The sequence below is a fragment of the Gallus gallus genome, chromosome Z, assembly GCF_016699485.2.
Source record: "Gallus gallus isolate bGalGal1 chromosome Z, bGalGal1.mat.broiler.GRCg7b, whole genome shotgun sequence".
In the NCBI taxonomy this organism is placed as follows: domain Eukaryota; kingdom Metazoa; phylum Chordata; class Aves; order Galliformes; family Phasianidae; genus Gallus; species Gallus gallus.
In genome coordinates this window covers 71608191-71624259 of record NC_052572.1, presented here as the reverse complement: position 1 = coordinate 71624259, position 16069 = coordinate 71608191, and the positions used below count along the sequence as shown (strand labels likewise).

At 55.9% G+C, this 16069-nt stretch overlaps 1 protein-coding gene across 2 annotated transcripts; it reads left to right on the top strand.

Moving 5' to 3' along the window:
* The first annotated feature begins 4950 nt into the window (after positions 1-4950).
* Positions 4951-15445, top strand: LOC112530578 (maestro heat-like repeat-containing protein family member 7). 2 transcript variants are annotated; one of them, XM_040655691.2, is made up of 22 exons: positions 4951-6459; positions 6681-6760; positions 6988-7092; positions 7343-7428; positions 7538-7649; positions 7877-7957; positions 8374-8478; positions 8851-9031; positions 9407-9498; positions 9975-10124; positions 10279-10433; positions 10554-10692; positions 10871-11058; positions 11148-11285; positions 11470-11581; positions 11987-12139; positions 12573-12749; positions 13119-13274; positions 13561-13662; positions 13963-14065; positions 14387-14446; positions 14751-15445. In XM_040655691.2, the coding sequence occupies exons 1-22, from the start codon at positions 6327-6329 to the stop codon at positions 14933-14935; spliced, it is 2793 nt and encodes a 930-aa protein (XP_040511625.1). In that variant the 5' UTR covers positions 4951-6326; the 3' UTR covers positions 14936-15445. The 2 variants fall into 2 exon arrangements, with proteins under 2 accessions (XP_040511625.1, XP_025000681.2); XM_025144913.3 differs by lacking the exon at positions 9975-10124.
* Positions 15446-16069: the final 624 nt, after the last annotated feature.

The window sequence follows — 16069 nt, the reverse complement described above, 5'->3', positions numbered from 1 at the left end:
AGTTTTATGGAGGAGAATAATTGGAAGAAATTAATTCATATTAGAAAACTAGCAAAACTGGGGGGGGGGAAGGGAGTGGGAAGAAGGAATATTTTCTCACAAGCAAAGGGGCAAGGTTTTATAAACATTTTAAAAAAGATGGCAGCCCCTTCATATTTGAAGGATATTTAACAAATATCTGGCTGCTTAGAAACGATCAAAGGAAAGCGTCTTCAGGCATTTCTCACATCGTGCATGGCTGTCCAGAAGTTATTCATAACAGAAAGAAGTTCTAGTCCAGAGAAAATAATTTCTCCTAGACATTTATATTATAAAAAGATCCTGCAAGGATATTTGCTATGGAGATCATGAGCATCAAAATCATGCCAAATGAGAAAAAAAAATGCAGTCATAATTGCAAATCCTGACTCTAACGCACATTTCAATGTTTACTGGCCACTAGATGAGTAACGTGACTGTGAAAAGAAATCCTTGACCATCTTATGGTCAGTCACTCTGAAGACCTGCTATGGAAAGTAGCTGAGTCACTGCATTTTGGTATGACACTCCATTTCACAGACGAGGAAAAAATCAATAGTCTTTTAAACACCAGTTTAAAATCATCTGAAAAGTTAGAAAGCTGTCTTGTAGTTACATCTGTATGCAAACAGACTGAATAGAATAACAAATGCATTAAGGAATTAATTAAGAATGTAGAAAGGATAGGAAAGCCTTAATTAACAAAGGGAAAGAATGGATAGGGAAGAAAACAATTTTTTTCAAACATTCTTATTGAAACTTGAAGATTTTCTGTTGAAAAAACTCTCCTGTGAAAAGGAATTTTATCCTGGTTTGACTACTTGCTCACAGTATTTATCAGATCTAGCAATAAATCGCTTGGCTAGAAGTGAATGTTAGTTAATAGCCGAATTACTTCTTATTGTAATGAGTAAAAAATGAGAAACAACAGTATTTTCTTAAAAATCAATCTAAATTTTAATTGTTGACTGAGAAACAAATAATACGGAACGTGAAGCCACATAGAAATGCAGCTTTTTAGTCTTTCAACACCTTGATGGCTGTTTACCTACAATACTTCACAAAGAAAGAGTTATATGAAAAACAGTTCCCATGGTTCTTAAAGGTCTTCAGTATTAACTGAGTTCCAAGGTATTTCTAAGTCAAGGTTAGAGTCACGTCTGTGTGGTTTCTGTGTGCTTTAAGGGAGTGCCCCCCAACCAGTCCATTCTTGCTGAGTTAGGACAGGACAAATTTGTACTTTGTAGGAGATTTTGTCTGAGGGCCCAAAGCAGTCATCACAACAGAATATATCTCATTGCAGGAGTAATAAAAAATGAATTTCTGCTATGAAGCTGTGCCAGAAATGCTGTGGAAGGCTATGGAAAGAAGGCTAATTGTGCCAGCTCCGAGTAGCGTCAGAGCCAACAGTTTTATCTACGTGTAATTGTGAACAAGTAGCTTAGAAGAGTTCAGCCAACTACAACATACCTTTTCATCTTAAGATTTTGATGTTCCCAATCAACCTGGGTTAGTAAATGCACGACAAAACAATAAACAAATATTTATTCTAATTTAAAACCGATTCTGTTCAGTGTTACTGGGAAGTAACTCTCTGTCGAGACAGTTGTATATTTCCTTTTTTTTTCCCCCATCCCTTCCCTCTATTTCTCTTTTCACAACTCCTTTAAACTGCGTATGTGGCAAATTACCCACCAAAATGAATATGCCTTCCCACAGCTGCATTCCCACGTTCCTCATGCTGCTGGGGTTTGTGGTTTTTTGTTGTCGGTATTCCACATCAGAACATCACGCAGAACAGTGGGAGTTAAAAAGGTAACGTTCTCGTTCCGTGTTATCGCCCGTTCGGACATTTTGGACACTCGGAGGGGAGGGGAAAGGAGAGGAGGGGCGGCATCCCGGGAGGGCCTGGCGGGAAGAAGACGTGAGGCGGAGCTCCGGACCGCACCCCACCCGGCGCTCGCTCTGCGTCATGCCGGCTCAGCTCACGGCATAGGAAGAGCGTGTACTTCCCTCGCACTATCGCGCTTTGACTCGTACTGTGGGTACTCGTCTCTCTCATTTGCTTGGATTTGGCTACATTTAGACAAATACCGCTCCTCCTCAGATCGCTGCCACTGTGTTTTCTTCTCTTGGTTAAAGCTATTTGCTTGCTCTCTGCCCGTTCCCCTCCCCCAGAGCGCGCTGCCCGGGGCCGGCCGGGTCATGCGACAAGGCGTTCGTAGCCCCTCCTTCCTTTTCCTTCGCTCCTCTGTTTCTCCCGGGCCCTGTGCCCCCCTGTCGCGGACTTACAGCTAGGATAACCCCGTGACAGTGGAGGAAAGAAATGACACACCTTTGCATCAGACACGCTTCTGTGTCAGATGCCATTTTATCAACACTGCCCCTCTGCTGCCGTCTGTCAGCAGCGACCAAAGATAATGCAGCACTGTTGGGAAAGTTCCACCGCTACTGCCAGATCTCCAGCATCTACAAACCAGAAGAGTTAGAAGCCTTTGTGTGGCAGGCAAGCTAGGACTTAGTTGCCATTATGGAAACATGGTGGGACCACTGCCATGACTGGAATGCTGCAATGGATGGCTACAAACTCTTCAGGAAGGATAGGCGAGGAAGGAGGGGTGGTGGCGTGGCTCTCTATGTTAGAGAGTCCTTTCACGTTACTGAGGTTATGACTGGGGATGAGAAGGTTGAATCCCTGTGGGTAAAGATCAGGGGAAGCAGTGACAAGGCAGAATCCTGGTGGGCATCTGTTATAGAGCGCCAAACCAGGATGAAGAGACAGATGAGCTGTTCTACGAACAGCTGGCAGAAGCTGCGTGATCGCTGGCCCTTGTCCTCATGGGGGACTTCAACTTCCCCGACATAGGCTGGGAATACAACAGAGCAAAGAAGAAGCAGTCTAGGAGGTTTCTGGAGTGTATGGAGGATAACTGCCTGATGCAGCTGGTGAGAGAGCCTATGAGACAAGCTGCCCTGTTAGACCTGCGCTTCACACACAGAGGAGGTCTGGTGGGAGATGTGGAGATCAGGGGCTGTCTTGGACAGAGTGACCATGAAATGGTAGAGTTCTCGATTCTTGGTGGAGCCAGGAGGGGGAAAAGCAAAACTGCTACCTTGGACTTCTGGAGGGCGGACTCTGAATTGTTCAGAAGACGAGGAGGGGGAGTCCCCTGGGATTCAGTCTTAGAGAGTAAAGGGGCCCAAGATGGCTGGTTGCTCTTCAAGAAGGAAGCCATAAAGGCGCAGGATCAGAGTGTCCCCCTGAGCCACAAAATGAGCCGGCATGGAAGAAGACTGGCATGGATGAATAGGGAGATATTCTTGAGGCTCCAGGAGAAAAAGAGAATCTACCTCCAGTGGAAGAAGGGATGGGCAACTCAGAAAGAATACAAAGAAGTTGTTCAGATGTGCAGAGAGAAACTCAGAAAGGCAAAAGCCCAGCTTGAACTCAACCTGGCTGCTGGGGTAACAAGGAACAAGAAACTCTCTTCCAAATAGATCAGCAGTAAGAGGAGGATCAGGGAGAATCTCCATTCTTGACTGGATGAGGCTGGGAATGTGACCACTGAGGAGAAGGAAAAGGCAGAAGTTCTGAATGCCTTCTTTACGTCTGTCTTTAAAAGTCAGACCGGTTATCCTCACGGTACTCCACTGCCTGACCTCGGTGCCAGGGAAGGTTATGGAGCAGATTGTCCTGAGAGAGATGACGCGGCATGTGCAGGACATCTGGGGAATCGGGCCTAGCCACCATGGGCTCACCAAGGGCAGGTCCTGCTTGACCAACCTGATCTCCTTCTATGATCTAGTGACCCATCTGGTGGATGAGGGAAATGGGGGGCTGTTCATGTAGTCTACCTAGACTTCAGCAAAGCCTTTGACACTGTCTCCCACAGTATTCTTCTGCAGAAGCTGGCAGTCCATGGCTTGGACAGGTGCACCCTTGGCTGGGTAAGGAACTGGCTGGAGGGCCGGGCCCAGAGAGTGGTGGTGGATGGAGTTAAATCCAGCTGGTGACCGGTCACGAGTGGTGTTCCCCAGGGGTCGGTGCTGGGGCCTGTCCTCTTCAATATCTTTACTAATGATCTGGATGAGGGCAATGAGTGCACCCTCAGTAAGTTTGGAGATAACACCAAGCTGGCTGGAAGTGTCGATCTGCCTGTGGGTAGCGAGGCCCTACAGAGGGATCTGGACAGGCTGGATAGCTGGGCTGAAGCCAGTGGGATGAGGTTCAACAAGACCAAATGTCAGCTCCTGCACTTTGGCCACAACAACCCCAGGCAAAGCTACAGGCTTGGGCAGAGGGGCTGGAAGGCTGTGTAGAGGAAATGGACCTGAGGGTCTTGATTGATGCTCGACTGAACACGAGCCAGCAGCGTGCCCTGGTGGCCAAGAGGGCCAATGGCAACCTGGCTTGCATCAGAAACAGTGCTGTCAGCAGGAACGGGGAAGTAATTGTCCCCCTGTACTCAGCCCTGGTGAGGCCGCACCTGGAGTACTGTGTCCAGTTTTGTGCCTCTCACTGCAAGAAAGACATCCAGCCCCTGGAGTGTGTTCAGGGAAGGGCAACAAAGCTGGTGAGGGGTCTGGAGCACAGGCCTTGTGAGGAGTGGCTGAGGGGGATGGGATTGTTTAGTCTGGAGGAGGCTCAGGGGAGACCTTACTGCTCTCTATAACTACCTGAAGGGAGGTTGTAGTGAGCTGGGGTTCGGCCCTTTCTCTCGTGTGGCTAGTGATAGGGCTAGAAGGAATGGCTTCAAGCTGCACCAGGGGAGGTTCGGGCTGGACATTTAGAAATCTACTTCTCTGAATGACTGGTCAGGCACTGGAATGGGCTGCCCAGAGAGGTGGTGGAGTCACCAACCCTGGAGTTGTTCAAAGAATGTTTGGACGTTGTGTTGAGGGACATGGTTTAATGAGAACTATTGGTGACAGGTGGATGGTTGGACTGGGTGATCCTGTTGGTCTTTTCCAACCTTTGTGATTCTACGATTCTATGACAGAGCAAAATCTCAGCTACAAAACAGCATTTCTCAATATAGCCACCACCATTAGCTATGTACTTTTGCCAGCAACGAGCAAGAGCGTGCAGGTTGCACACATCAGAATCTGTACCACTGTGGCCACATCTGCTGTTTGGCACCAAAAAGCATTCAGCAAGCGTTGGTGAATGTCATTCATTGCCATTTTTTCTCTGTGGAGGAAAGAAATGACAGACCTTTGCATCAGACACGCTTCCGTATCAGACGCCATTTTATCAACACTGCCCCTCTGCTGCCATCTATCAGACAGCAACCAAAGATAATGGAGTATTGTTGGGAAAGTTCAACCGCTAGTGCCAGATCTCCAGCATCCACCTCTGACATCGTGGACCAACATAATAAAGCAGGAGGCATTACTTTCCAAGAAGCCCTCGTACGTGGGATTTTGAAATCTCACTTCACAGTCCTCCCTCCGTGCTGTGCAACAACACAGGGACACAGGAGACACAAGCTAGCATGTAGCTCAAGTGCCGATGTAATGCTGCACAACAAGTCGTTATATACTGTGACACACGACTGCCCCGCATACCCGTGACCCGCTAAGCACCACCCAGAACGACCCACTGTACCCAGAGTACGGCCCACAAAAGATGCAGTGAAAACACACACTTTGTATTCCTCAAACGCTTCTTGTTTATTCCTGTTTCAGTTCATTCCATTGTGATATTCCATCTCTGGCTTAACCGGTATTGATAAGCTTCAGAGATCTTCGAGCCTGTGATGTGAAATGCTTCCTCCGCTAAGTATTACCGGCAATTTCTACAGGTAATAGGAAGCGGGAAGAACTGGTGATGTTGCAGCGTTAACTTATTACACCTTTAAGATAGCGTAAATCCTTCCAGTTCTTCAGAAGAACAAGGCCTGTGAAGAGAGGTCCTTTCATCTTTTTTTCATTTTTCCTTGATGTCTAGAGTACTTGGGCCTTTCTTTCCCCCAAAATACGTTCCTCAGCATCCCATCTCTCTTCCTTTTTCCATGTCTTTCACCCCCTGCGATTGAATATTGGAATCATTCCAACCTTTACGGTTCTTTACTCAAATCTGTAGCAGTACTTGACAGTGTGCGCTTCCAATAGCTCCTAGAGCCTCAGCAGTGTTGAACGGAAAGGTCTGCCTGCTCAGGTGCCCGAGGGTGAGCAGCCTCGCCTCGCGGCAGTCCTCCGGCCGCGGGCAGCGCACCCACTGTGACGCAGGCAACACGTCACAGCAGGGCCTTCTGTGACGCGCACATGGAAAGCCCGGCGTTACTTGGGTGTTCCGGAGGATCGCGATGGGACAGCACGGGAGCAGCGTGGCTCACGGTGGAGCCCCCGGTTCCACCGATGCCTTTCTCCCAGAATCCCAGCTCTTAGATTCCCCGAGGACAGAACTAGAGACAGGCCGAGAGCCGTTCGAGGAGACCGGTGAGTACGCAGGCGGCACTGGGCCCGGCCAGCCTCGGCCTGCGCTCCGGGCTCCGCGGCGGGCCGCAGTCGGGGCTCGACTGGGGCCGATGCCACAGGACTGGAGCCAGGGAGCTCACCCTGATCTACACCGGGAGCCTCGTTCCTTGCGCCTCCGAGGGAGAGCGGGCTCCGGTGCACCGAGCCCCTGCTCACAGCTCTCCCCGCTGCTTCTTCCACAGCCTCCGGCGTCGGGCAGCTGGATGACAAGGAGAAGAAGGACTGTGAGTTCCTCTGGTCCTTCCTCGCCGGCGAGGAGAAGGTACGGATGTCCGACCTGGTCGGCGCGAGGCTCTGCCCGCTGCTCCCAGCCGGGCGCCGCCGTGCTTGCTGCCTGCGCACAGGCTCTCGGAGGGCCGCTGGCTGCGCAGAGCTGCTGCCCGCCGGGCCCCCCGCACCACCAGCGCACCCCCTCGGCGCAGCGGCCCCGCTGGCCGTGCCTGCGCCCTCTCACCCTTCCCGTTTGTCTCCCGTCTCCCCGGCTGTCAGGAGCTGGACGCGAGGAAGCGGTTGCTGGCCTCCGTCCTCACGGTCTGCAGGCTGCGGCTGGAGGGGAGGTACCTGCCCGACGGCAAGCTGGAACCACAGCACGAGGTGAGCGGGCACCCGGCGAGGCTGAGGGAGGGGGCACGGCTGGCCGGACGCTGGCCCGGCGGTGCAGCCAGCAGGGACGAGTGGGACGGGCCTCTCTCTTCAGGCGCCGACCCGCCTGCCGGCCGCGGGGCTCCTGCCTCGGATGCCGGTGCCAGCGTGGGGACGGCGGTGCTCCTCCTGCAGTGCATCCTGGCGCTGGCCGCGGCAGCTCCCGTGTCCCAGCCCAGCTGTGCTGTCTGTCTCTCTCCAGGCGCTAGTGCGAAAGAAGTTGCCCAGCTACCGGTGCCCAGTGATGTCCCTGGGCAGGCACGCCGTGCTCGCCATCACTGCAAGGAGGCAAGTACCCCAGAGCCCGGCTGGGCCTGGGCCTCTCCACAGCAGGGGCCTGACAGCAGCAGGCGTGCCCCAGCTGCCAGCATCCAACAGGCCTTTCCTCTCCTCGCAGCAATGAGGACATAGCCCGGGTCGGACAGCACCTCAGACGCTGCATTACCTACATCTGCTCTCTCGCTGAAATGCAGGAGCACGACAGCTTTGACGCTCCCCTCCATGAGCAGGTACGTGCTGGCTATGCTCCAGAGAGCCTGCCAGTCAGTTTTGCGCGCTTCTTCCAGTTCACTTGGGCTGCTGGAAGGAGACAGCCAAGGCAGACCCTGAGGCACCACAGGGCAGGCTCCTGGCTCCACAGGGTGCCTGAATTCTGCCTCAGGTGGCAGGAGTTGAAGCCAGCTTCCTGCAAAGAAAGGGCAAGGAAAAGGGCACACCTGCTCTGTTCTTCTTGCAGATGCTGCAATCTCTGGACAGAGTGCTGCAAGTGAGGCTGTGTCTTTCGCCAGGCTTCGCCAACGTGGAGATCATCTTGCAGGTCTGGCATGTGCAAAGAGAAGGGGCTCTTCCTTCCTGCAAAGAGAAGGGACTGCCTGGGGTGGGCACTGTGTCCCAGAAGCAGGCACAGAGAGCGTGCGGTGGGGTGGGGGGCACGACCACCTGAAACCCAGTGGTTTGCACCTGAGCGGTGGAAGGCCGTTGAGTGCCCTTCTCAGACCCTGCAGTGGCAGCTGGCACTGCTGACCCACCGCCCTCCTTGCCTGCCTCGGCGGTGCACTTCGTGGCAGATGTCAGCAAGGCCGAGGTCTGCTGGGACGTGGCCGTCATGCAAAGCAAGCTCAGCCTTGAGACTCTCTTCCTCTGGCCGCTGAGGGCACCCAGCAGCGTGCCGGCCCCAAAGCCCTTCCCTCCCACAGTCATCCTGTGGCTGACCAACAGCATTTGTCTTCTCAGGCTCTGCTGCCCTGCACCAAGTCCAACAGGGTGAGAGTGCGCCGCTGTGCCGTGGAGAGGATTGTCAGCCTGAGGAACCTCATGGGCCCTGCTTTTCTGATGGGGGTAAGGAGCCGGTGGGACAGGGAGCAGGGGAGCACGAAAGCCCCCTCTTGCCCCTTCCTGGTGCCCTCAGAGAGCTGCTAGCTCCGGGCTCCCTGCAAGACCAGCCGCCCTGGGGCACTTTCCCCTAGGCACCAAAAGCCCGCAGCCACTCAAACCCCTCCAACAGTTCCCACCAAAGGCAGTCAGCGTGCTCCTCACCTGGATGTGGGTCTGCCATGGGTCAGCCCCTGCGTGGCCCAGGGCAGAGCTGGCCAAAGTGCTGGCGCTCAGCTCCTGTGGCGCTCAGCCCGCTGCTGGCTCTGGGGAGTCAGAGCGTTTGTCCCAAGCACACTAGTTCAGCCCAGCTAACTCTGCCTTTCCTTTGTTCCTCAGAGCTCGTCTCAAAACAGTGAAAGCATGGCTGACATTCGCCTCTTAAAAGAAATGCCTGATACGCTCATGGGGCAGCTGTTGGGGCACCTCATCCTATGCTGTGCCGAGGAGGACGAGGACATCAGGTGTGAGTCCACAGAGACTGTGCAAGCCATCCACAGCATCCTGGCAGCACGACTGGGTAAGAGACGTTGCAATGGGCTGGGTTGTTGCACACGCTAAAGCCCGGACGAGGCAGTGCACCTCTTTGGCCACCCTCCTTGCCCTGGGGAGCCTGTAGCAGCAGCACGGCAGGGCTTCTCTCCTCCTTCAGAGCAGAAGGCTAGACCTAGCTCTCCTGCCTTGCTGCAGCCTGAGAGTTGGCCTTGCCTTCTCCCCCTTGAAACAGGCGCGCTTCTGCCCTGACACCTCTGCAACTCCCCACACAGCAGTGGGTGGCTCTCTTTGCCAGCCTCAGAGCTTGGGCACAAGCAAAACTCTCCTTCTTGCTCTCTCATGCCTACTCCACCTTCTCCATCATTCTTACCACTCACTCTCTGTTTCTCCTGCTGCCCAGGTTACAAGTTTGGAAGTGCCAATCCCAACCTATACGTGGAGGATGGACACTGGGGCCATTTCTGCGCCCCGTATGCTGCCTGGAATACACTGGTAAGCAGCTCGTCCCTTGCTGGGATGCTTGACGGGGGGGGGGGTTGGCAGGAGGCTCACATGAGCCAAGGCACCAGTAAGTGGGAGCACGAGGCAGGGGCTGTCTCGGCCTCTCAACAGTCTGGCGGCAGGGTCCACCCGTGTCTCAGCAGGGAGTAGCCACAGACTTTATGCCAGTGGCAGAGCTGTGACTGCAGCTGTTCTGGCCATCGGTGAGCCCCAGCTGCTTGCCGAGCCAGTGTTCTGTGACCCTGACCTCCAGGCCAGCCTTTGCTCTGCACAGCAGCTCCCTCTCTGCACCCACTGCACCCACTGCACAAGGCTGCAGTCAGCCAGCCCAGCACTGGGCTCTCCTGGGATGCAGTGCCAGCGCTGCCCCGGGTGTCTCTCTCCAGAGCCACCCTCGCTGCTCACGTGCGCCCCACCACCATTAAACACAGTGCATCGGGCCTTCTCTCCCTTCCTCCTTCCCACAGTTAGTGGGCAGCTGGCTCCGCCCCACTGAGAGGGGGAACTTCATCCTAACCGTCCTGGAGGGCATGATCCAGCCGAGGGTCTCTGACACCAAGGTGGTTGCCAGCGCGTTGGATGCAGTCCTGAGAGAGGAGGGCTCTCAGCTCTCAAACGTAAGCAGTTTTCAGCCTGGTTGCCCCGCGTTTTTGCTCTCTGGGGGCTGCTTCCCCTGACCTGAGAGTGGGGCTTAGGAGGGAAACAGCAGTTCCCAGTGGCAGCTGGGGCTGTGGCTGTGCTCCATCTCAATGCCCTTGTTGTCTCCTCCAGGTGCCAGAGATTGTGCAGAGCATCTGTGACAACCTCACATCAGACAGCAACGCGTTGCTTCGGGACATCATGATCAAGACCCTTTTGAAGATCACGCGCTTGGACCCGCAGCGTGTGGTCAGGACCATGCTGCGTGATATCTCGTGGTGCAACACGTGAGGGGCCTGCCCACCTCATGGACGGCTTAAGACCCTTGGGGCCAGCACAGGACCCTTGGGGCCACCAAAGGATGGTGGCTGGGGCAGCCCCCGACGCAGTGCGCTCTGTCTCTGCAGGTCTCTCACAGTCATGTGGCAGGCGATTGTCTCCGAATCCAGCCTTGCACAGGTCGTGGTGAAGAACCTGTTGCTGGAACAGCCAGAGCCAAGCCACAGTGACCTTCACCAGGGCTACAGCTGCAACCATAACCTGGCTGTGGGTTTCTGGCTCACCCCCGGCGGGGTTCCCCTCTCCTCCCTAAGCTTTCCCTCCCCTCCACAGCCCCTCATCCTCTCATGCCCTGCCCTTGAAGCCCAACCTCCCAGCCCGCGGGCTTGGGCAGCGCTGCAGGGACAGCTGTATGCTGAGGGCCATCCCTGGGTGTTTTCTGCAGATAAGCCACGCCATGCACACGATCCTGCATCTGCCGTCCAGTGAAGAGTGTGTACGGTTGTTTATGCGCAAGCTGTACAGGACAGTGCTCCTCAAGATCTTCTTCATCCTGCAGTGCTCACAGCGTGGCTGCTTCAACTTGAGAGACAGTGATACGGAGGAGAACATGTTGCCTGTGAAAGAAATCAGGTGCTGCATCCCTGCCGCCAGGTCTCTGGCCCAGGCCCAGAGCCAGGGCCAAGGCTCCCCATGTGACGCACGCTTTGCTGTGCCCACAGGAATGCGGTGGAGTGCATGAGAGCAATTTTCCGACACCGGATGGGTGACAGTTTGGTGGAGGACATCGAGAGGCAGGGTGGCTGGGACATGCTTATGAGCCTTGAGACCTACCACACAGGCGTGGCTGTGCTGACCAGGTGAGAGCCAACCCAGTTGTCCCCGTCTTCCAGGGACAGGGTGGTCAACGAGCATGGGAAGAGCCCAGGGGCCTGGGAAGCTGAGGTGGTCAGCAATGGGCGCCTGTGGGAAGGCCACAACTTGTGCGTAGGCAAGGCTTCTCTCAGCTGACTGAGCACATCTCTGCGTTCTTCCCCCGGCCAGGGCACTGCAAAACACTGGGCCGCTCTGCTGTGCTGCGGTGTTTGAAGAAACAGTCGTAGCTCTCATCGTGAGACAGGAGCACGAGATCGGGACCATGGCTGTGTTCGTTGAGGTGGGCCTAGAGGCAAGCGGTGCCTCCTGGAGGTGCCTTTGAAACCTCGAGGTCTCTGGCAGAGCGGGGAGGGTCAAGCTGCCAGTCAGCAGAGCAGGGCCGCTGCCTGCACTCTCACCGCAGTCAGCCCAGCCTGGGGGCATCCCTGCCACGAGGCTTTTTCCCCACGAGGCTGAGGAAAAAAGTCAGAAGCACATGCATTTAGTGCAGCTCCAGGGAGCGAGAGGCTGCAAATGGCTGTGAGGGCAGGAGCAGCAGGCAAGGAAGCCGTGCGGCCTGCCACGAGGCGGAATTGTGGCTGGCCCTTGGGCTCCTGCCCTGGGTCTTGCGGGAGGGGCAATTCAGCACAGGAATCCTGCCAACGGGGACAACCTCTCTCTCATGGTACTGCTGGGTGTGTTTCAGCTGCTGGACTGCGTGAAGGTCGCCACCATCATGGAGCGCATTGGCAGCACGAGCATCCTGAGCTTCCTCCCATCGTATCTGCAGAGTCAGAACTCGGTGCTGCGTGACTTGGCTACCACCAGCCTGGTCAAGCTGTCTGCAATACCCACAATGGTGAGTGGCTGGCATTGAGGCAGAGGGCCTGCAGCCCAGCCCCAGGCGGCGGTGCCCACAGAGGCTTGCCTGGACTTTGCCTGGAATCCTGAGAGGCGTCAGCTGGTCCACTGCCTCACTGCCACCTTCATCAGCCACTGAGGGCCGCGCTGACACAAATGGCTGTTTCTGGAGCCAAAGGCAGCAGACCTCCATCCCATCCCATCCCGTCCTGTCCCATCCCATCCCATCACGTCACACCGCATTCCATCCCATCATATTCCATCCCATTCCGGCCCGGCCCGGCCCATCCCGTCCCATCCCACGGGGCCATGGTGTGCTCAGAGCCGGCCCCAAACAGGTCTCTGCCCTGGGCTGTGCCATCTGTAAGCAGAAGTGCTCTGTTAGGGCGGCGCTTGGGGTTTCTGAAGAAGAAATGCTGTCTTTGCCACAGGCAGTAATTCTGCAAGACCTGCTGCCAGAGATCATGCAGCAACTGCAGGATGCCGACAGCAACATCGGTGCAAAGGCCATGACTGTCCTCCATAATTTGCTGCGCGTGACAGACCGGCAGAAGGCGGTACCCATTGCGCTGCAGCTGCCTAAGCTACTGCTGCCCTTCTTCTTAAATGTAAGGCCGATGAGCATTGGGAGGCATGGCTCGTGTGGCTGTGGGGCGTGTGAGCGTGTGCTGTGTTCCTCTGCGCATCCAGCTGGCCTGGCCTGCAAATTCTGCTCTTCCCACCACAATGCCTGGCTGCGTGCAGGAAACCTTTTGCTTGGTGCTTCTCAGGCTGTCATGCTGGGGCAGCCCCTCCACATGCAGTGCCCCACAGATGCATGCTGCACAATGGCACTGTGTGCACAGCTGGCCTACCACCGCTCCCTGCTGTGAGCGGGAGAGCCACAAACGTCTGGGTCCCTGTTGGCCAGCCCCACCCCCCTGCTCACCGTGGGCTTGGAGGAGGCAGGACTGAGTTCCTCCCTTGTGCATCACCAGGAGTCCAGCCACGTGAGGCAGCTCTCCATCCTTCTCTGTAAGGATGCCATGGAGGTTGCAGGGCACACCCGCAGAGCAGAGATGAAGAAGGAAGTGCGCAACATCCTCCTGCCTCTCTTCTTCCACATGCACGACCAGGACCAGAGCGTGGCTCAGGTGGGCATTTCTAAGCTGGGCGGTCACTGGAAGAAGGCGGTGCTGATAGCCCTCACGATGGCCTGAGCATCGGAAGGATCTACGCTGCAGCCCCAGCAGCGTCCAGTGCCGGAGGTGGTGCTTGCCCCACGCCTCTGCCTGAGTGCAGAACAGATACCTTTCCCCAGCTGCTGCATCTTCCTTCCCGCCAAGGCCCAGGAAGGCCCCGAGCCGTGGCAAGATGCAGGATGCACAGGCCCTGTTGGGCGGCCACTGGAGGCATCTCCCGCTCTCTGTTCCTCTGCAGGCCTCTTGGGAAGCCCTTCTTTGCGCGGCCAAGCTGCTGAAGCGCAAACACCTCAGGTACCTGCTGAAGACAGCGCAGACGCAGAGGATTGGCGAGTGCCTGGTGAGAACAAGCGCCCCAGAGCCCTGGCCCAAATGAGGCCTGCCATCCCTGTCCCGGAGCGTGGGGCCAGTGCCGAAGGCACAGCCTGTCACCGTTCACGCACCCCTTTCCCTCAAGCACTTGGCGGCTCGGGCTCTTCTCCGGCCTCCTCTCCTCCGGAGGCCTGGCCTGCTCCTGCTGGCAGGCTGTTGGGGCCAGCATCCGGCAGGTGAAGGCAGTGGAGGCCCATCCCAGGCACGGCATTTGCCTGCCCAAGGGGGAGAGTCTGCACCAGCCGTAACCACGTGTGCTGTCTTCTAGCTGATGGGTCACGGCAGCAGAGCGGACCAGTTCCTGGAGCAGAGCCTGTCCTACCTGCGGAGCCCCCAGGAGCCCCTGCAAGAGGCGGCCGTCAGGTTCATTGGTGAGCCACAAGCCCTGGCCCTTCTGTGCCCCACAGCAGCTTGGCCCCAGCGCCTGCTGCTGCTGGCTGAGTCACGTGCCCGTGGAGCCGTGCGGGCCCAAGGCGGGGCCGGGGCGCTTGCGGGGCTCCCTGCTGCCGTCCGGCAGCTCTGCCCGCACAGCGGATGCCGGTGGGAGCCTTGCTGAGTGCCTCGGAGCTTCCTTGGGTGCTGCAGTCGCGGGTGCGTGGCCAGGCCAGCAGGGATGGTGAGGGGCTGGGCTGCGCTGGGCTGGGCTGGGCTAGGCTGGCCAGCAGGATCTTTGACAGGCTGCGTGTGTCTAGGGCTTGCCGGGCAGCACTTGAGAGATGGCCGTGAGGAGAAGCTGAACAACGCCATCGAGGGTGAGTGAGGACAGTGAGGGGGTCAGAGCACTGGGGCAGGGAGAAGAAAAGGCTGTGGGCAGCGAGCTGCAACCCCTGTCCCAACCCAGGCAGGGGGGTTCTGCCACCTTTGCAGACAAGGGGCAGTGCGGGCGAAGCAGCGAGCGAGCAATGGCCGCCAGCCCTTCTCCAGCTGACCCCGCTGTCTGCCTGCTCCGGGCTGGCCCTGGGAAGAGCTGGGTGGGGCGGTGCCGGCAGGAGGGTTTCCTGGCTTGCTTTGCACAGACAGAGGCTCAGAACTCCACTCTTTTCTCTTCCATGTCAGCCCTGAGAAGTTTGGAGCGTACCGGCAGCTCCTCCGCTTCCACCCTGGTGGCTGAAACCATCCAGCTCCTGAGAACACTCCTTGGAGTCAGCCCTCTTCGCTACCGGCTCAGCAGCATGTGGGAGAGGAGGCTGCACTCCCTAAGAGCTGGCTGGTTGCGCTGCTGCAGCTGTGCTCAGGGCTGACCCCAGCTCCAGCCCTGTGGCCCTGCGCACCCCTTCGCGTTATCCTTGCTGGCCCCTCTGCTGGGCTTCCCTGAAAGACACAGCCCTCTCGCTTCACCGCGCTGTGACTGAAAGAAACCAGTGCACCATCATCTTCACTCACAACTGGATCACAGAATCATGGAATCGTAGACTCACTCAGGTTGGAAAAGACCTTGAAGATCATCGAGTCCAGCCATGACCTAACCATCCTAACCTAACCATCGTGTCCCCGAGCACGACATCCAAACGGCTTTTAAACACATCCAGGGATGCTGACTCAACCACTTCCCTGGGGAGCCTATTCCAGCACTCAACAACCCTTGCTGTGAAGACGTGTTTCCTGATGTCCAACCTAAGCTCCCCCTGGCGCGACTTGAGGCCCTTTACAAGCCTTGTTGCCCTTCTTTAAACCTACAAGAGGGAAGCTTTTGTATTTACTGTATTAACATCTATTTATTGATACAGAATAAACATCTTCTGTATTATTGATGCAGTGTAGATATCGCACAGTCATTTAACACTCCCACTGAGTCACAAGGCTGCTTTCTAAACTGCTTGAAACACAGGGGCAAGGAGCCTCGAGGTCCAGCTGAATTCACTCCTACTCGTGGAGCTGATCAACGGTTTAAGTCTGCGGGATGACAGGAGCGCAATCAATCTAAGCTAAAACCTCAGCGAAGCTAACAAAGCCTAAACAATGAGGCACTTACCGAGGATCTATACTGGGCAGGCCGAAAGAGGAAGCTGGGGAATGAACCAGGGAGGATGGGGGGGTGGGGGGGAGGAGGGAGTGGTGGGAGCACATCCTAACACCACGTGAGTGAATGTCAGCCCCTACTGCCCTACCTCCAGCATCTACCTCTGGCGCCATGGGCTGACATAACAACATGGGTCAGACCCTGACTTTTACCCGTAAGCTCTCAACCTGCTGGTGGTTGTTTTTCAGAGGCAGCTCTTTGCAATCCCCGTTTCTTAACAGCGAGGGCAACTCCCCTGCCTCTCCTTCCCTGCCTTCTTTCTTCTAAAAACCTTGTAGCCCTCCACTGTAGTGTCCCAGCATGGCACTTCGTCTCACCACATTGCTGTGGTAGCAATTAGGTCATCGTTTTCTGA

Coding starts and splice junctions, on each gene's coding strand:
- LOC112530578 (XM_040655691.2), top strand. CDS start 6,327: ATGGGACAGCACGGGAGCAGCGTGGCTCACGGTGGAGCCCCCGGTTCC. Junction 11,059..11,147: donor TTGCCTGTGAAAGAAATCAG/GTGCTGCATCCC, acceptor CTGTGCCCACAG/GAATGCGGTGGAGTGCATGA. Junction 13,275..13,560: donor AGGACCAGAGCGTGGCTCAG/GTGGGCATTTCT, acceptor GTTCCTCTGCAG/GCCTCTTGGGAAGCCCTTCT.